Raw genomic sequence first — 21,294 nt, 5'->3', positions numbered from 1 at the left:
CTAGGTTGTATCCAGACATGGGTGGCTGCTGCTGGAGATATAAGCAACATCTCGCTGTTTGCAGTGCACTGCAGTATAAGGGAGGTCACTGAGGCTCTGTACGCACTCAGAAACAGATTCATCACTTTCCCTCTTGACAGAGAAAAGCAGCATGAGGGTTTGCTCGCATTGCAGGCTTCCCCATGGTGCAGGATGCCATTGCCTGCACGCACATTGCCATGTGTGCTCCACATCTGAACTCTGCCATATTCATGAACAGAAAGAGATTCCACTCCCTCCATGTGCAGCTGGTGTGTGACCTCACAGCCCATCATGCAGGTCAATGCCCACTGTCCTGGCAGCAGTCATGTTGACTTCATTTTGCTGCGGTCCAACGTGCCACCTATATTTCAACCAGCACGGCACGTCAAAGGCTGCTGGGTGACAAGGGTTATCCCCTCAAGAAGTGGCTTATGACTCCGGTCCGGAATGCGCACATACGTGCACAGCAGGTGTACAACGAGAGCCACAATGCCACATGGAACATCATCGAGCACACCATAGGTGTCCTCAAACAATACTCAGTACTCAGCTGAGCGGGTATCAAGATTTGTCATTGTAGGCTGCATGCTGCACAACCTGGTCATTATGAGGGGACAGCCCTTGCCACCACCTATCCAGTGAGAACCTGAGCAAGGTTCTGAGCAAGAAAGAGGAAGAAGAGGCGGAGAAGGAGGAGGAGGAAAAGGCGGAGGAGGAAGTGGTGGAGGAGTAGGAGGAAGAAGAGGCAGGGAGGCAACAAAGTCGACAGATCCTGTGTGCCAGGGCTCTGCGTGATCAGATGATTGATGAGCGATACCAGTAACCTCAAAGACCCCTCCCCATTCACCAATAGTCCCATGCTCCTTACCTTTCCTCTCCCACATGACCATCAAATTGTCCTCCTTATGATTACACATTGCTTCCTCCCTCAACTCATCGCAGAAATGAAAACCAACACCAAATACAAATTCGTAACCACATTTATAGATTTACACATCAAATGTTTCAAACAAACTGATACTATTCACCCTTGTGCATTCCCTTAGTGCCTATCGTTCGTGTGCCTTTACCTTTCCTAGTGCTCCTAAAAGGTGCATCCCCAATGGCTGGAGCATGGGTGGTGGAGGGCTGCTGAAGCTTCATTTGGGGAGTGTGCAGATGGCCTTGGAGGATGACCTCGAGCAGCTCTGAGCTGGGGAGGGCCCGATTTCAGACTGCACCATCTCGGCCTGAGCTGCAGCAGTCTGGCCTGGTTGGCTGACAGGCAACAGCAAGGGTACTGGCGGAGTGGCAGGGGTGGGAGGAGGAACGCTGTCAACCTGAGAGAGGACGCAGCTTCGTCTTCCATGGTGCCATTGCCACTCTCCCGGGGCGGTGCCTCAGCAATCCTGGTGATCTGCTGGAGAACAGATTGCTGGACCGCTGTGATGTTCCACAGTGGTACCCAGAGCCACAATAGTAGTAGTTTGAGCTTCCAAAGCAGCAGTCAGACCTTGGATGGCAGATGTTTGTGTTGCAATGGAAGCTGTGACATTGGCCATCAGATGCCGCAACATGGTGGGTTCCACAGGTGTGCTGATGGAGGTGACCACCCGTTCTATGAGGGAAAGTATGGGTTCCAAGCTCTGCGCAAAGCCCTGTGCCAAGTTATAGAAACATAGAATCATAGAATGGTTACAGGACAGAAGGAGGCCATTCGGTGCGTCGAGCCCGTGTCGTCTCTTTCTAAGAGCAATCCAATTAGTCCCACTCCCCTGCTCTTTCCCCGTAGCTTTACAAATTTTTTCCCTTCAAGTATTTAGCCAATTCCTTTTTGAAAGCCACGATTGAATCTGCCTCCACCACCCTTACAGGCAGCGCATTCCAGATCATAACCACTCGCTGCATAAAAATGTTTTTCTCATGTCGCCTTTGGTTCTTTTGCCAATCACCTTAAATCTGTGTCCTCTGGTTCTCAACCCTACTGCGAATGGGAACAGTTTCTCCTTATTTACTTTATCTAAATCCTTCATGATTTTGAACACCTCTATCAAATCTCCTCTCAACCTTCTCTGCTCTAAGGAGAACAACCCCAGCTTCTCCAGTCTATCCATATAACTGAAGTCCTTCATCCCTGTAATTATTCCAGTAAATCTTTTCTGCACCCTCTCTAAGGCCTTCACATCCTTCCTAAAGTACGGTGCCCAGAATTGGGCACAATACTCCAGTGGTAACCCGCCCAGTGAAATCTGTCCGTTACCCACGCGATCGCGGGTAAATTGAAGCCACTTAACGTGGCTTCCGGGTTTCCCGTCAGAAACCTGCGCAGTGGGCGGACTGCGTACCCGCATCACAGGCTGTCAGCTGGAGGAGCCCTATTTAAAGGGGCAGTCCTCCAATGACTGATCCTGCAGCAAACAACGACACAGGACCATGGAGCAGCCCAGGGGATAGGCTGCCCCCAGGTTTAATGATGCTTCACTCCAGGTCTTACTGGATGGGGTGAGGAGGAGGAGGGAGATCTTCTACTTGGCGGACGGGAGGAAGTGGCCTGCCTCTGCCACCAAGAAGGTGTGGCTCGAGGTGGCAGAGGAGGTCAGCATCAGCAGCAACGTCTCCTGCACCTGGATACAGTGGCTGGATACAGTGCAGGAAGCGCTTCAATGACCTGACTAGGTCAGCCAAAGTGAGTACACTTACTCATTCTCCTACACTCCGTCTTCCACATCACCGTCCCCACCCCACAACTCCTTCGGTACTGCCAACACTACTCCATCATATCACTCCTCACACCACTCAAACCTCATCCTCAACTTACCTGCACTTACTCACCTCCCCAGTACTCATCCCACCACTACCACTCAACCCAATCCTCATACAATGTCATGGCTCTGTCTCATACTCACCATCTGATGCATCGCTTTCACAGTCAGCCGCACCCAAACCAATGCATTCAGCGTTGACCATGTCACCATCCCTCATTCATGCCTCTCTACTTTCTCCCCTTATAGGAGAAGAGAGCCCAGAATGCACGGGAGAGGGCGAAGACCGGAGGGGGGCCGCAACATGTAGTCGTCCTAACAGACGCGGAGCAGGAGGCGCTGGAACTGAGCCGCACCCTCGAGTGCCTGTCCGTCGGGGACGCCGAGACTGCCACCCGACAAACGGCTGGTGACCGAACTTTAACATTCAGCACTCACAATAGCAAATGATGTTAACATGCCTTGCCATCTTCAGCACCTCAACATCTGTCACCATGCTTAATATTGCCTTCTGTTCTCTTACAGGGCCTTCAGCGACCGCTGTGATGGCAGAGGGCGATTCCTCAGAGGACCTGCCGGCCTCTGAGGGGGCACCGTCACATCTGAGCGAGCAATCCACCAGCACAGGTAAACACACCTCGGTGGGTCCCCGTCCTCACTTAGTTGGGGTCACACATGGTGAGTCACCACACACATGTGAGCACGAGCAGACACTGGTGACAGGGGCAGCTGTGGAGAATCTGCTTTGGTGGGAGCACTTCTCTCCAGGCTTTGCTCAGCTGGACACAGATGCTGAACCCTGGGGGCCAGCCTTTAAAAGGAGAATGATCGAGGGGCAGCAGCGCATTTGCGAGGTGCTGGAACACGTGCCAAACGCACTGTCCACAATCGCGCAGAGGATGGAGGAGTCCAACTCCTGCATGAGTGGAATGGTGGCACAGGTACAGGAGGGGATCTCCGAGATACTGTCACAGGGACATGAGGGCATCTCTGAGCTAGTGTCGCGGGTAGATGCGGGAATGTCTGCGATGGAGGGAAGGCTAGCTTCCATCGAGCTTCAAGCACGGCTCAACAATGAGTCCATTGAGGCCCTGACAACGGCCGTTCGGACTCAGGGTGAGCAACTTTCTGCCGCCTTAAAGAGGCAGACCCATATACTAGCACTGGCCTTACAAGGCTTCACTCATGTCCTCCAAACTGTCGTCCAGCAGGGTGGTAGGATTGATGTGGGCCAGGCCCAGGAGAGGGATGGTGGCGAAAGGGGACATGGAAGTGGGGACACCACTCAAAGCGCTCCCACATCTCACCTGTTGTCCCCCTCTCAACCAGTACCCGCAATGCTGCCTCCTCTCCAGGTGGTCGATTCTGCCCCTGCACAGGTGCAGGAGGAGCAGTCTTTAAAGGGACCCACACGGGCATCGAAACCCAGAGGGCGTCGGCCAAAAGCATCTAATCGGTCAGGGCATGAACAAGAGCAACCTGCCACTATCTCTGCTGCAGCCACAGGGGAAGCGTAAGCCAAAGGTTTTGTGAGCACAAAGGGGATGCACAAGTGTGTTTGACGATTTGTCATGTTTTTTATTTATATTTCGTTTTTGTTCAACTCACATTAAATATTATATTGTCACCACTACTGCCACGTCTCAGCCATTCTTGACTGGCTTGTGTAATATGTCCCTTTCATGAGGTTCACCATGAACACCCACACTTGATGCCACCCATTGGGTTACCCTACAGTGGGTGCATGTGTAGTTGCATGACTATTTTGTGCAGGTGGCTGTGGTGTAGCACTGTGTTGTGGAGTCCATGTGTCGGAGGTGGACGGCGTGCCTGGCGAGGCTGGTGATGTTGCTCATCCTCAGATGAAGTGATGAATGCAGCCATGGCGTTCCTCATCCTGATGGTGTGAGTTTGAGGGGGTCCGCAAAGTAGGTAAATGTGTTGGCACAGCAGGGTTTAGGGTATAAATTAATAATTTTGAGTGGAAAGACAAAGGTGTAGCAGCCAAAACTTTGTCTGAAGTGACAGAGTGCCCTGCTGCAATACATGAGGTATTCCCCCCAACTGTCAAAAAAATCCTTTGCATCTCCCACTGGCTGCTGGCTGAAACACGTCTGCTCCAACAGGGAGTGTTTCCCACAGCACGGGAAACACGCTGAGGATCCTTCAAAATTGCACCCCTGCCAAAATCTCCAGTCGATGAGGTCTCTCAAGCACCTCAACTATCTAAATAATTATCTAAAGCAGCATCCCGCCTGCTTTAATTGCCGGTGGGAGTCCTGCATGCTGGAGCTGCGCGCGCACCAGAACGTGTCACTGGGGAACCCGGAAGTGAGCGGGTTGGAGCTGAGCTCCGAACCCGCTCCGGGATTCTGCCATTTTAGGAGCTCCCTGCCCCCAACGCACCCACTCGGTCATCCGAAAATCGGCCCCTATGCCTCTATTTATAAAGCCCAGGATACCGTTTGCATTTTTAACCGATCTCTCGACCTGTCCTGCCACCTTCAAAGATTTGTGCATATACCCCCAGGTCTCTCTGTTCCTGCACCCCCTTTAGAATTGTACCATTCAGTTTATATTGCCTCTCCTCGTTCTTCCGGCCAAAATATATCACTTCGCACTTCTCTGTTAAATTTCATCTGCCATGTGTCCGCCCATTCCACCAGCCTGTCTATGTCCTCTTGAAGTTTATCACTATCCTCCTCACTGTTTACTACACTTCTAAGTTTTGTGTCATCTGCAAATTTTGAAATTGTGCCCTGTACACCCAAGTCCAAGTCATTAATATTTATCAAAAAAAGCAGCGGTCTGGGTACCAACCCCTAGGAAACACCACTCTATACCTTCCTCCATTCCGAAAAACAACCGTTCACCACTACTCTCTGTTTCCTGTCACTTAGTTAATTTCATATTCATGCTGCCACTGCCCCTTTTATTCCATGGGCTTCAATGTTGATGACAAGCCTATAAAGTGGCACTTTATCAAATGGCTTTCGAAAGTCCATATACACCACATCAACCGCATTGCCTTCATCTACCCTCTCTGTTACCTCATCAAAATATTCAATCATGTTAGATAAACACGATTTGCCTTTAACAAATCCGTGCTGGCTTTCCTTTATTAATCCACACTTGTCCAAGTGACTATTAATTTTGTCCTGGATTATTGTTTCTAAAAGCTTCCCCACCACCGAGGTTAAACTGACTGGCCTATAGTTGCCAGGTTTATCCTTCCATCTTTTTTTGAACAAGGGTGTAACATTTGCAATTCTCCAGTCCTCTGGCACCACCCCCATATCTACGGATGTTTGGAAGATTATGGCCAGTACCTCTGCAATTTCCACCCTTATTTCCCTCAGCAACCGAGGATGCATCCCATCCAGACTGGGTGACTTATCTACTTTAAGCACAGCCACCCTTTCTAGTACCTCCTCCATGCCCCTTGACATTGTGCACAGGCTTTCTGGCAGGCTTTCCAGTGCACCAAGCATTTGGTTGTGTACGCCTATCAGCCTTCTTCTGTAGCCTGGCCCATCGAAGTCATCATCTGACTCCTCTGCAGCAGAGTGTAGGGGAGTGTAGTGTGTGGAGCAGTGGATGCGGCTAGTGGTGCAGTTGGTAGGATACGCTACTTGACAGTTGAACTCACTCACCTTGACCACTCATGCCAAATCATTGAACGTCTTACGGCACTGCATCCATGTGCGTGGTGCGATGCACCTGACGTTGACCTCGTCCGCTACTTCCTCCCAATGCCTCTTCAGCATGTGTCCAGAAGGCCTCCTGCCCCCCCCCCGCCGCAGATAAAGGATGCCTCTCTGTGCCTCCACCTCTTCCACCAAGGCCTCTGGTGCACCGTCCGCGAACATTGGTGCACGCTCTCTCGCAGGCGCAGCCATTCCTCACGATCTTGCAGCACAGAGTTAGTTGCCAAACAAATTCCAGTCCTTCCTGCAGCCACAGTGCACCTCCCCTTTAATAGGTGCAGGCTGCCTTTAAGCTCGCCACTCCCGATATGGGGGCCCCCCTGCTGGTGCATGCAGCCAATCAACCGTGCAGGTAGCGCTGGCTACACGCAGCAATCATTTAAATGATCCGTCAGCACGAATGTTACGTGCTGCCTGTTTCTCAACCAACGGGCGTGGGTTAATTGCGCACCATGATCCCAGCGCATGTTTTCAGGGGTTAACCAATTTAAGTCCCAATGTTTTTAATACCCTTATGTTTTTTCTCCCGGGTTGCTTGCAGCAGTGTCCTGGAGATTAATCTTCAATTCCTGGAGAGTCCAGGACAATCCTGGTGTGTTGCCAACCCTAAGTCGTCTCATTATCGTTTTGATATAAACAATCATCTAACTAACCAAGGCCTTGGGATCATTCAGGGCCTGAGTGAGTGTGGGTGAGACAGCATGGCAACTTGTATTCTATTCATCTTTCCAGCTTCACAGGGAAACAGGAGAAGTGTGACATCTTTATGATGCCTGAGTGTCATTCCAAGCCGTTTAGCAGGAAAGGTATGTAATGATGAGACATGAACATCATTCTGCTATCTAGTCAATAGGCAAGGCCATAAGTTTTAACAACGAAGTTAAGAAGTTATAGTTCCAATTAAAGCCTGAAGCACGACACCTGATTGTGGGAAAGGAACCTGTTTGTAGGAACCGTTAGGTACAAAAATAATCTTACAAGGCTACGTCGAAGGAGGGAGTGTAGTTAGGTGATAAGGGAAGTGACGATCCTTCCAATTAGGTGGAGGGCATCTGTGAAAGGAATGCAGCTAAGTGATAAGGAAGTAACACTCCTTGCAGTTTGTTAGACGGCCTTTGTCAGTTTATTAATTTCACCCTTTTATGTTTTATTCTGTAACTGTCCTTCAGCCTAATGTGGAGATGCCGGTGATGGACTGGAGTTGACAATTGTAAACAATTTTACAACACCAAGTTATAGTCCAACGATTTTTATTTGAAATCTACAAGCTTTCGGAGACTTCCTCCTTCCTCAGGTAATTGTCAGGAGCTCCTCGAAGCCTACGCATTTATACATCATAGAACAATACATGGTGTTTACAGACTGCCACTGCAACTGCCCGTTGCCAAGGCAATCACCGTGTTCAGACAGAGAGGTGTCACCTACAGAACCCCCGAATACACATTCAACAAAAAAAACAAACAGGAAAAAAAACAGAGAGAGAGAGAGGCAGAAACATCCGGAAGGCAGAGAAAGCCAGCAAATGACCCATTATATTAATGTCACGCTACACGTTACCCCACCAGCGAACAAAGGCTATCTGTTTTTAATATAATGGGTCATTTGCTGGCTTTCTCTGCCTTCCGGATGTTTCTGCCTCTCTCTCTCTCTGTTTTTTTTCCTGTTTGTTTTTTTTGTTGAATGTGTATTCGGGGGTTCTGTAGGTGACACCTCTCTGTCTGAACACGGTGATTGCCTTGGCAACGGGCAGTTGCAGGGGCAGTCTGTAAACACCATGTATTGTTCTATGATGTATAAATGCGTAGGCTTCAAGGAGCTCCTGACAATTACCTGAGGAAGGAGGAAGCCTCCGAAAGCTTGTAGATTTCAAATAAAAATCGTTGGACTATAACTTGGTGTTGTAAAATTGTTTACAATCTTCAGCCTAATGATCTGATTGACAGATGTACCAAGGGTCATGCAGACTGTACTTTTCAGGCCTTAAATAGAAAGACAGCTAGCAGCTTAGTTGAGAGTCTGTGCCCCCGGGATAAGAAGCTGACAGCTACAGTCAAGGTGGAACATCTGGTGCCTCCTCGTGTTGTGCAGCTTGTTAGATGAAGAACCTCACTATATAACTACAATATTGCACATATATTACAGTAAGTATTCCTTCGTAGAATCTCTTATATAATGAATAGTTTCTACTCATTTAGTATATGAGGTGTAATATTCTGGAATCTACATATTAAAAATAAAGCCTGACCTCGGGGGGCGGGGGTGGGAGGGAACTAAGGTGTGTGGAGTGTTTCTTCGAACTAAACTAGAAATCAGCATTAAAACATAACAATACAAGCTCTATGTTCTTGTGAGCTGCCATAACGTCTTTTTGGCCATTCTCGTCAGGAAAGCTAATTATTAATAATAATTATTCCTTGCCGACTTTTACTCATTCGCTACAAGATACTGTATAGCATTTACTGTCCTCTCCAGTATACCTTCTGGTCCCCAAAAGACGGCAGATGGTGCCACTTTAACAATGGTGCAAATTGTATTCAGTTTATTGTGACTTTTTAAAAGCAGTGAATACAAGCTTTTCTCCCCAGTTCACAGGGGCAATATACTAGGTTCCAGTGTGCTGGCTTGAATATGGGATTGCTCAGGCAGCTAAACCCCAATGGCGTCCTTCTGTGCTTCCCTTCTCGGGCGCATAACTGAGGGGCGCAGTGAGCGCCCGAATTGGGAGGCCCAAGGCCTGCTCAAAATTGGGCCCCAGGCTTCATTGTAATAAATGGGGCGAGCTGCCGGGGCCTGTCACGCCTCCAGAGTCAGCTTACCTGTTAGCGGTACTCAAAGTTGGGCCATCTGCCTCACAGGCTGCGGCCCCAAGATAAGTCCTGGGAGGGGAAAGAAGAACTGGAAGGAGCAATCGCGGGCCGGTAGTGGTCCTTAGGAGTGCTGAGAAGGCGGGTGAGCACTCCTGCTGTTCCTGGCTCCACAGGAAGGTAAGTAAACAGAAATATACTCTTTGGTGGCGGCCGTGCCCACAAAACCAGAGTGAAGCAAGCCCGGCTGAAGAATTTTGCTTAGGTGTCCTTAAACTGGTGTTAGGCCCTTAGTAGCATAAGCTAGGGGTCCAACACTTGTTTGAGGTGGCTGCCTGGGATGCCTGAAAATCATCTGAGGCCAGTATGGTGTTGGATGTATTTTAGGCATCACTGTGGCGTAGGACACAGCCCTGGGAAATTGGTCACTTTTGCTCCCATTTTCTGTCTGGAAAACAGGTGCAACCAGGACCAATATTTGCAAGTGCTTGAATTTATTTAAAACACATGCTTTCGAGTCTATAATTAGGACATTTACATTCTTTAAATTGCACTCACAGTCTCAGGGATTTTGATGGTCTTAAATGCACATGCAACTCTATTGCTGTTCTGGTTACATTCATTCAATAATAGGAAGAATCACATAGCAGTATGATGAATTGTGCTCCTTCGCACAATACTGGAATCTGATTGCGAGCTTCTGTCGCTGCAAGAGAAAAGTTAATTACCTTGCAGATCTCAGCCCATTTACCATTCCAAATGGATTGATCGCTGCAGTTTATCTGAAAACTGTGGCCAATTTTGCAAGAAGCTTTGCCACCCACCTTGTTAACAGATTCATAAAAACCCAAACAGAACTTACCGTAGAGAATTGTAATTAGGGAGACTGGCATGACCAAGATCCCCACCAGCATATCAGCAACAGCCAATGACATTAGGAAGTAATTTGTTGCATTCTGTAGCTTTTTCTCCAGGGAGACTGCCATGATCACCAGTATATTGCCCCCAACAGTCAACACAATGATGATAAGAATCAGCAAGGCTGGCCAGTTCTTTTTTGAGATGGATGTGTGTGAGATGTCCTCTGGGTCTGAGGCATTAAGTACTTCCCCTGTGTTCAAACTCTGGTTCAGGGTATAAGAGCTGTTGATGTATCTGGCCATCAGAACACTGTGCAAACTAAAATCCAGAGACACGGAACACAAATTATCAAGTAATTTTTTTAAATAAGATCCAAAACACTTTGTCCTTTACTATTGTGAAAGGTCTCTATTAAAGGGAAGACCACCTCTGTGAGTTCGGACACATACGAAGATAATCCATCCATTATCCTGCGAGCACTCAAATGAGAAGTCAAGAATTTTAAGTCTTCAAACATTTTTGTCAGCCTAGCAGCTTGACTAACAATGAAGTGCAGGCAACAGTAGGGTTCTCAAAGTCCACTCCTGGGTTATCTGAACATAGAGTGCGTTATTTGCTTACAGCACACCTCTTACATCAACAACCAGAATATCACCACAAACTTTGCCAAGCTCCTCAAGTGGTTCATGTTGTCATCCCCTTTCCTCAAATGTTTTTTTTCTCTCTCTTCTGCTTTTATTTTCTCAGGAGCTGAGCAGTTTCATTTGCGTTTCCATGGGCTCTTTTTTCGTTATAATCAACTCATTAAGATCTAATCTATTCTTCCCCTGGAGTTGAATGAGTTCAGTTCTGAAAAGAATCATAATTAGAAGGTTATTACATTGTTATTCTCATTCAATGCATTGTTATTCTCATTCGATACTTATAAATATTAATTTAATCAAAACCCTGCATTCCTCCCTGCTTTCCACATTCAATGAATAATGCCTCACATCCTTGGAACGATGTAAAAATACTTCTGCTGCCTACATAAGTGCTAGTCTTACGTACATACTCATTCATTTTAGCTGCTTCTCCAACTCAGATTTCAGTAAATGGCAAAACAACCGACTGATTTATTACAATCTCTGCCAAAACCATTATCACACATAGGCAAGTAATTTATTGAAGTGGCAATTCTGATTTATTTTTCATCTCCATTATCCTGGCAATTATCTTTTCCCCTCAGTTCATTAGCTTCTGTTGTATCCGATCACTACCTCACACAGAACATGAGGGCAGCATTAACTCAGTATGTTCCAAATTACTCATGCAAATATGCATTAATTATGCACACAGTTTATGGTTTATCCTTTTTAGTGTTCCTACATTACCAACCGAGACTTGTACAAGATGAAAAACATCATAAACTTAATTTTGCACCCAATGTGAAACATCATTTGCTTTCTGAACTGGAAAATTTGTTCATGATATTAATACTACTGAACAGATTTACTGTCAGTTTACTAGTGTATATGAATCCAAATGCACAAATCATTTAAAGAAATTAGAAAAGCAATCAAAAAGGTTAATGGACTGTTCGTCTATCTTAAGGGGGCTGAATTACAAAGGGGAGGAAACATAGAAACATAGAAAATAGGAGCAAGAGTAGGTCATTCGGCCCTTCGGGCCTGCTCCGCCATTCAAAATGATCATGGCTGATTGTCTAACTCAGTACCCTGTTCCCGCTTTTTCCCCATATCTCTTGATCCCTTTAGCATTAAGAAACATATCTACCTTCTTCTTGAATACATCTAATGACTTGGCCTCCACTGCCTCCTGTGGTAGAGAATTCCACAGGTTCACCACCCTCTGAGTGAAGAAATTTCTCCTCATCTCGGTTCTAAATGGCATACCCCGTATCCTGAGACTGTGACCCCTGGTTCTGGACTCCCCAGCCATCGGGAACATCCTCCCTGGAAGTTATGCTTCATTTGTACACAGCCTTGGTCAGACCCCATCTGGAGTACTGCATTTAGTTTTGGGCACCGCACCTCAGGAAAGATATATTGGCCTTGGAGGGAGTGCAGCGCAGATTCACCAGAATGATACTGGGGCTTAGAGGATTAAATTATGACGACAGTTTGAATAAACTTGGCTTGTATTTCCTCGAGTATAGAAGAGTGAGGGGTGATCTTATCGAGGTATTTAAAATGTTAAAAGGATTCAATAGGGTAGATACAGAGACAATATTTCCTCTGGTGGAGCTGATATAATCTTAAAATTAGAACTGGGCCATTCAGGAGCGAAATCGGAAGGACTTTTTCACACAAAGGACAGCTCCACCTAATGTATTATTAATCTGGTGATCACATAATTACCACATGGCATGGAGCCACTGGACTGTATTTTGTAAATATGTTTAAAGTATCCAAGCCTAACTTAGGAGTTCCACCCTTGTGCTTTGGGTGGGAGTCTACTGGAATGAGTGATTGATCTCCTGAGCGCTGCTAGCTGGGGACTCGGGAGAAGTGGCCCTTGTAAGCACGGTTCGCGTATGCACAGTACCCTGGCTATCGGGGCTTGCAACCAAACCGCTCGGTCTCACTATTCGGAAACACACATTCATTGCTGGTTGTGAGGATAGCGACATCCGGGCCAACGAAAATCTCCCGGAAACTCTGTGATCCTGAGGGGAGGGGGAGAGAGACAGGGAGAGAGGAAGAAACACAAACTGGGGAGAGATAGAGAGAAACACAAACTGGGGGAGGGAGGAAGAGTGAGCAACACAAACTGAGGGAGGGAGGAAGAGAGAGCAACACAAACTGGGGGAGGAAGAGAGAGAAACACAAACTGAGGAGGGAGAGAGAGAGTAACACAAACTGGGGGAGGAAGATAGAGAAACACAAACTGAGGAGGGAGAGAGAGAGTAACACAAACTGGGGAGGGAGAGAGAGAGCAACACAAACTGGGGGAGGAAGAGAGAGAAACACAAACTGAGGAGGGAGAGAGAGAGTAACACAAACTGGGGAGGGAGAGAGAGAGCAACACAAACTGGGGGAGGAAGAGAGAGAAACACAAACTGAGGAGGGAGAGAGAGAGTAACACAAACTGGGGGAGGAAGAGAGAGAGTAACACAAACTGGGGGAGGAAGAGAAAGAAACACAAACTGAGGAGGGAGAGAGCGAGTAACACAAACTGGGGAGGGAGAGAGAGAGCAACACAAACTGGGGGAGGGAGGGAGGAAGAAAGCAACACAAACTGGGGAGGGAGAGATAGAGAAACACGAACTGGGGAGGGAGAGAGAGAGCAACACAAACTTGGGGGGGGGAGGGAGGGAGGAAGAGAGCAACACAAACTGGGGGAGGGAGGGAGGAAGAGAGCAACACAAACTGGGGAGGGAGAGAGAGAAACACGAACTGGGGAGGGAGAGAGAGCAACACAAACTGGGGAGGGTGAGAGAGAGAAACACGAACTGGGGAGGGAGAGAGAGAAACACAAACTGGGGAGGGTGAGAGAGAGAAACACGAACTGGGGAGGGTGAGAGAAAGACAAACTGGAGTGAGGGAGAGTTCATGTCGGCCTGTGATGTGCACTGTTGTATTTATTATGTGTTTTATTACGGGAATCAGGCAGCTTTGGTGCTGCTCCCTGAGGACTGAGCCTCATCTCCCTGAAGCTGGGCTTCAGCGGTGGGGTGTGGGAATCAGTGAATTGAATTAGATTTGATTTTGGTTTTATTTATTATTTTTATAACTTGCTGTATATTGTAAAAAGTCATAAAATGGTTATGAAAACTTTAGTTAGAAGTTACTTATATCGATGATGTTTTTGTTGAATCAGTGGTATTTACTTGGTGTTTCTCATTGTGGTCGATACTGTAGAAACATCACAGAAGTAGATTTTATTTAAAAATTAATTATCCTTAAATCTATCTATTCTTTTGTGTTCTTTTATTTATAAATTATAATATTCCTCTCACTATAAAACAAAGTCAAATATTTTATTCAGGGCTTGGTGATACTAATATACTCAACTAAGGTAAATGTGATAACATTTGCAAACAGTGGGAAAATGTCACATGATCAAATGTCATGTGACTAAGCACCACATGAACAGTGTCACATGATCAAATGTCACATGATGAAATCTCCAGGAATATGTCAAACCAGCGTTGGCAACCCCAGCCTAACTGTAGGCAAAGCTTAGTCGCTGGGTCAAAATCCTGGAACTCCCTACCTAACAGCATTGTGGGAGGCCTTTCACCACAAGCGCTGCAGAGGTTCAAGAAGAAGGCCCACTATCGCCTTCCCAAGGACAACTCGGGATGGGCAATAAATGCCGACTTTGCCAGTGACACCCATATCCTGGGAATGAATGTAAAAAAATGGTCTGCAGCAGAAAGTCTAGTATCAACTGTCACCACGCACACTTCAGCCAAACACGAGCAGATTTGGTAGACACTGTGCAACCTTTCCACACAAGGGGGTCGGATATTATTTGCACATTAATGGAATAATGTCTCTTCCTCGTTATTAACATAGCATTATTAGTAGGCACACAAATGGATGCAATGATGGCCTGTTGCTTTGGGAAGTCATGAATGTGGTAAAACGACAGCTGTTTCTGGTGCTGGTGTTGCTGGTGTTTGCTGCTGAAGTGAAGGTAGGTGGGAGTGTGGGAAAACAAGGCCCCGGCTAAATCCTTAATGGACGGCATAACAGATGTGATGGAAGTGCCTGGATGTCTCCTTGGCATAAAAGTTGAGGGCAGCAGTGATCTTTGATGCCACTGATAGTGCAGCACAGATGGTTGATTAGCCCCGCAGGTCTTGTCGACCAGGTGACAAATCTCAGTCACAGCTTCCGCACTGAACCCCATGCCTCCATTATGCCCAGGTAGCTGAGTGAGTCTGATGCAGTAGATCTGAAGCCTATAGCAGTTTGTTCTGTCAATGGGACAGCCGCTGTGTTCCCCAGACACCCTTTCCTTCTACCCCTGCGACACTGGCTGGTATACCCAGGGTATGAAACTGAAATATCTCTGTACTGTGCACTTGTCAATACTCTGGTGATATTTCCAGTTCATAATTCATTTTTCTTTTATATTTCCTCCTCCATGTGAATTATTGAACTTTAACAAGGTGTTGATAGTCCTTAACAAACACTAATTTCTGGTAAGGCATTGTAGGATGGGAGCAGGATTCAAAGCAGCGGTATACAGTACAAGGATAAAAAGTCCATTGCCTCTTCATAACTATCCCCATTCATTTATGCCTGTTTTTTTGTTAATTGAACACAATAACACGCCTAGAGATTTAATTTAATTACTTTGTATGTATTTGCTTGCTATAAGAAAGCACTCATTAAGTACCTGTAATTGTTTGAAACAAATTATAACTTAGTACACTGCAGCTGAATAAAGCATAATCAGTATGTGATGTAATTAGCACAACAATTAAATACACCATGTCGACTATGCAAGGAGATGAAAGTCATCTACACAGCTGGGGCTTTCACCCAATATACGGGCAATCAGACCAAGTAACTAATAACAAGGTTTTTAATAGGATCCTTTCCAATGTTGTAAGAGAAATATTGTGGATGAGCAGTTATGTCGTTTATATATCCAACGTATTGTGATGTATTTCTTGTATTTTTCTATTCGTAAAGGTTTTTTTAAATTATGAATTAAATTGCAATTGAGAAATAAATTTTAAACCCAGAAGTGAGTGCTACCTGTGGATGGACACTTACTGGGGTAGATAGTGTAAAACAGGTGACAGCGAGTCAGCAGCACATTTTACATTTCTCATGATTTTTATCTCCATTGACTTCAATGTAAAACGGGCTGCTGACTCGCTATCACCCATTTTACACTATCGCACAAAATCAAGACTGATGAAAGATCATCGACCTGAAACGTTCACTGTGTTTCTCTCACCACAGATGCTCCATGACATGCTGAGTGTTTTCCAGCATTTCTCTGTTTTTAATTTGGCTCCACTAAGTTTTTCAGTCATTCCTCAGTCCTCTATAATGGTTGCATTAGCCTAACTTCTCTGTTAAGTTAGGTGACTGGAGGATGTTATATCAATGCATTCAGTGTTTGGCCACTAACATCACCAACACTACTTTCGAGGCTACCTTCTTAAATCGGTTTCTAACGTTTGATATTAGCTTGTAATATGAAACAGGACAGTGAGATCACAGGCAAAGTAGTTCTGAATTACAAAGACCTTGGGAGAGCTGAATTTCAAAAAGTTTTCTAAATCTTTGTTCCTCTTTTTAATTATCTTTAATAAATAATTATTTGTGACATACTATTATAGTTTCATTGCAAGCGTTATCTGTGAGGTAATTAATCATGTTTTGAAATGTTAGGCATTACACAGAGGACCAGAATTTTGGTGCTGGCTCGCAGTTCTTTTTTGTGTTAGTACATTTACAAAGATATAATACTTCCTGTGTTTTAATGCCTGCCTTCAAAGAACAGAATTTAAATGCAATAGACTTATTGGGGTAGATTTTCAACTTGTCTCCAGGGTGTAAAGCTTACATTGCGAATCGGCCTGTTTTATTCCCAGTGAAATCAATGGTAAGGAAAATCGTGCGGTTTCCATGACATGCAGTCGATCAACCACGGGTACAATTTCAAAATCTACTCCATTATTTATAATCGCAAAAAAAGAAATTAGATCTCTTTTCAACTTTCCTTTCTGTACCCTGGGAGAAATTGGTCTTTTATGGGATTTGGAAATTAATTTGAATGCATTTCTAATACGGAAATTGTTATTCACTATGGTATTTATAATTCATTTTTTTTGCACATAAAATACTTGTCAGATCATTAATGTGTGAATACAAAGATACTGCTGCTGTCTGCTTCAAGAAACATGATTGACAATAGACTGATTGCCTGCAAATTATCATCCAGAGTGAATACCTTCCTCCAAAGAATTGCAAGAAAGGCTCATTAACTCTGAGTCACAATTCACTGTACCTGGTTAACCTGTCATCAAAATGTGAAACCTAGATAATATGCAAATATTGCCTACTTATAAACTTGTCCATTAAAAAAAGAAAGAATTTGTATCTGTATAGACGCCTTTCATGACCTCAGGACATTCCAAAGCACTTTACAGCCAATGAAGTGTAGTTACTGTTTTAATGTAGGAAACACGACAACTTGAGCACAGCAAGGTCCCACAAACAGCAATGAGATAATGACCAGATAAGAAAGAGAGGAAGGGATAGGAATGGGATGCTTGCAAAGGGTGATGGGCAAGATATGACCATTTAAAGGGGAAGCAGCTTATATTTTACATGTATATTTTACCCTTTGAAAAGGATATTAAAAATGCCTGGCAAAACCCAGTGCCCGGCACAACGGATGTGTTACTTCGAGTTAATTCGATATTACAGCACAGAAACAGGCCATTCGGTCCAACTGGTCTATGCTGACGTTTATGCTCCGCACAAATCTCCTCCCTTCCTACTTCATTTAACCCTATCAGGACACCTTGTTATTCCTTTCTCCCTCATTTGCTTATCTAGCTTCCCCTTAAAGGCATCTATGCTGTTTGCTTCAACTACTCCTTGTGGTAGTGAGTTCCACATTCTTACCACACTTTGGGTAAAGAAGTTTCTCCTGAATTCCCTATTGGATTTATTTATGACTATTTTATATTTATGACCTCTAGTTTTGGACTCCCCCACAAGTGGAAACATTTTCTTTATGACTACCCTATCAAACCCTTTCATAATCTCAGGTCAGCCCTTAACCTTCTCTTTTCTAGAGAAAAGACCCCCAGTCTGTTCAGCCTTTCCTGATAAGGATATCCTCTCAGTTCTGGTGTCATCCTTGTGAATCTTTCTTGCACCCTCTCCAATGCCTCTATAGCCTTTTTATAATATGGAGACCAGAGCTGTGCACAGGACACCAAGGTTCTGTACAAGTTTAACATAACTTCTTTGCTTTTCAATTCTATCCCTCTAGAAATGAATCCCAGGGCTTCATTTGCCTTTTTTATGGCCTTATTAACCTGTGTCACTACTTTTAGTGCTTTGTGTATCTGTAACCCTGGATCTCCTTGCTCCTCTACTCCATTTAGACTCTTATTATCCAAGCAGTATGTGGCCTCCTTATTCTTCCTATCAAAATGCACCACCTCACACATGACTATACTGAAATTCATTTGCCAATTACATGCCCATCCTGCAAGTTTATTAATGTCTTCTTGCATTTTGATGCATTCTTCCTTTGTATTAACTGCACCCCCCAAATTTTGAAATTGTACTTCCGATTCCTGAATCCAAATCATTTATATAAATTGTGAACAACAGTGGTCCCAGCACCGATCCCTGGGGTACACCACTTACCACCTTTTGCCAGTCTGTGTAGCTACCCTTAACCCCTACTCTCTTTTGTTTTGTAGTCAACTTGCTATCCATTCTGCTACTTATCTCCTGACTCCACATGCTCTGACCTTAGCCATGAGTCTACAATGCAGTACCTTATCGAAGGCCTTTTGAAAATCCAAATATATTACATCTACTGCATTGCTCTTGTCTACTCTTTCTGTTACTTTTTCAAATCATTCAATAAGTTTGGTCAAGCATGACCTTCCCTTCTGAAATCTGTGCTGACTACTCTTTATTATATTTTTGTCCTCTACATGTCTATTACATCTTTGAGTAAAGATTCCATTATCTTTCCTACCACTGACATTAAGCTAACTGGTCTATAGTTCCCTGGACTTGTTCCAGCTCCCTTTGTAATTATAGGAATAAATTAGCTGTCCGCCAGTCCTCTGGCACTATTCCCTATTCTAGTGAATTATACATATGTGATAGTGCTTTTGCTATCTCCTCCCTAATTTCTTTTAATATTTGTGGATGCAATCCATCCAGACCAGGGGTTTTACCCTCCCTTAGTTTGATTAGTTTATCAGTTATCTCCCCCCTTTCTATTTTATGTGTTTTAATATCTTTTTCGCCTCTTCTTCTAATGTCCTGCCCGCCTTGTTGGTCTCCCTTGTAAATACGGAAACAAAGCAACTATTCAATATTTCTGCCATTTCGCTGTCATTACCTATGGAGGCAGGAAACCAAGTTTGTAACCAGGCCACAGAGTGGTGCAACACTCCAACCCCCTGTTTGATGGCTGGCAAAGGGGATATGGTGCATAACAAGGTGGTGGTGAGCAAGGTGGCCCTGCTTTCCACTCCAGGGCACCCTTCACAGAGGATGGCATTGCAGCACCCCCTAAGGAGGGGCTGGAGGAGGACTGGTGGGTGAAGCTGACCATTACTGTCACTGGCAGTGCAGCCATAAATAAAGGGAGAGTCACATTGGTAAGCCCATTGTCCCAAATAAATGTGGACATAACCAAAAAAAATTGGAGCTGCCACGATACAAAGCCTCCTGACCAACTGAGTGAAAGTAGAAAAGAATGAAAAATGAAACAAGAGAAAAGGTCATAATTAAATTCAAAATGCTGATATCAATCATACTATAGGGCTTTTTAAATGCACCTCTGTAAACAGCACACTCCAGCTGTGGTATATGAGTGGGTTGATGGCTGAGTGTTGATACTGGGAGAATGCACGTAGATCATCAGAGGTCTGCTGTAATATGATTTACTGCAGCACCACGGCCATTTTCTGCCCTCATACTAGCAGGGTCCTTCTTGATGACGGGAATCCTGCCAGAATCCCATCACCCATAAGGAATGACCCCTGACCCAGGAAAGTGGGATGTATCCCGAGGGGCGGGCAGATGTCCCACCCCACCGGAACTCCAACACAAAGAGGAGAGAAAGGAGAGTTTCTTCTCCACTCTACGGATTCCGCTTCGGAAGAGACACAAAACTGAGTGGAGCGAGTAGAAGTGGAGGATGAAGAGAATGAAAGGAGGGATTGGAGGCTGTAAAATTACACCGGAGGTGGATTGTCCTAAATCACGAAACGGTACAGACACCGGAATACCTGCCTGGGATTGTCGGCGGAAGAAATGTCACAGCCTTACCGGCAAAGCAGATGCTGCAAAGACAGAACTGTACCCTCTACTCTCAACCTCTATCACAGGGACAACACTGCCAGTCATGGTCACCACAGCTCGGAACATTATGGCCATGATATTAACAGGGAGGTGGGGAGGGTGCTGGGTGCAAGGGGGGAAAACCCTGCAAGGCCGGGGATGTAGAGGCCCTGCCGACCTTAATGGCAGGACCTCATTTAAATAATCTACTGCAGCCTCCCGACTGACAGCCAACCAAATTGGCTGCCTGGCCAAGGCAGTGCCTAACAGCACTGTAGGAGAACCTTCACCACACGGACTGCAGCGGTTCAAGAAGGCGGCTCGCCACCACCTTCACAAGGGCAATTAGGGATGGGCAATAAATGCCGGCCTCACCAGCGACGCCCACATCCCATGAATGAATTTTAAAAAAGACAGGAGCACAAACAAGCAGCAGGAGGCCGCAGCCAAGAACCTGTGCGGACGTCCCCGCCAGTGAGTACAAGATGGAAGCTCCCAACTGCCATCGAGAGGATGAGGGTGGGGAGAGAGGACAACAGGGCCACGATCGGGAGGGGGGAGAGAGAGGACAACGGGGCCACAATCGGGAGGGGGGAGAGAGAGGACTTTGGGGCCACGATCGGGAGGGGGGAGAGAGAGGACAATGGGGCCACGATCGGGAGGGGAGAGAGAGAGGACAATGGGGCCACAATCAGGAGGGGGGAGAGAGAGGACAACGGGGCCACAATCAGGAGGGGGGAGAGAGAGGACAATGGGGCCACGATCGGGAGGGGGGAGAGAGAGGACAACGGGGCCACGATCGGGAGGGGGGAGAGAGAGGACAATGGGGCCACGATCGGGAGGGGGGAGAGAGAGGACAACGGGGCCATGATCGGGAGGGGGGAGAGAGAGACGACAACGGGACCACGATCGGGAGGGGGGAGAGAGAGGACAACGGGGCCACAATCAGGAGGGGGGAGAGATAGAACAACAGGACCACGATCGGGAGGGGGGAGAGATAGAACAACGGGACCACGATCGGGAGGGGGGAGAGAGAGACGACAACGGGACCACGATCGGGAGGGGGGAGAGAGAGGACAATGGGGCCATGATCGGGAGGGGGGAGAGAGAGGACAATGGGGCCATGATTGGGAGGGGGGAG

The 21,294-nt window shown here is 46.1% G+C and overlaps 1 protein-coding gene across 1 annotated transcript in view; it reads right to left on the bottom strand.

Annotated features, from left to right (window-relative positions):
- LOC137333195 (5-hydroxytryptamine receptor 2A-like) overlaps nt 1-10,822 on the bottom strand; it is a 32,816-nt gene extending 21,994 nt beyond the window's left edge. Inside the window, exons 1-2 of the mRNA XM_067997378.1 lie at nt 10,770-10,822; nt 10,136-10,521 (exon numbers count right to left, since the gene is read on the bottom strand). Coding sequence (XP_067853479.1) covers nt 10,136-10,521; nt 10,770-10,822 — 439 coding nt within the window. The remainder of the gene's footprint in view (nt 1-10,135; nt 10,522-10,769) is intronic.
- Nucleotides 10,823-21,294: the final 10,472 nt, after the last annotated feature.

This window comes from Heptranchias perlo, chromosome 15 (assembly GCF_035084215.1).
Source record: "Heptranchias perlo isolate sHepPer1 chromosome 15, sHepPer1.hap1, whole genome shotgun sequence".
In the NCBI taxonomy this organism is placed as follows: domain Eukaryota; kingdom Metazoa; phylum Chordata; class Chondrichthyes; order Hexanchiformes; family Hexanchidae; genus Heptranchias; species Heptranchias perlo.
This window is presented reverse-complemented; position numbering and strand designations above follow the sequence as displayed.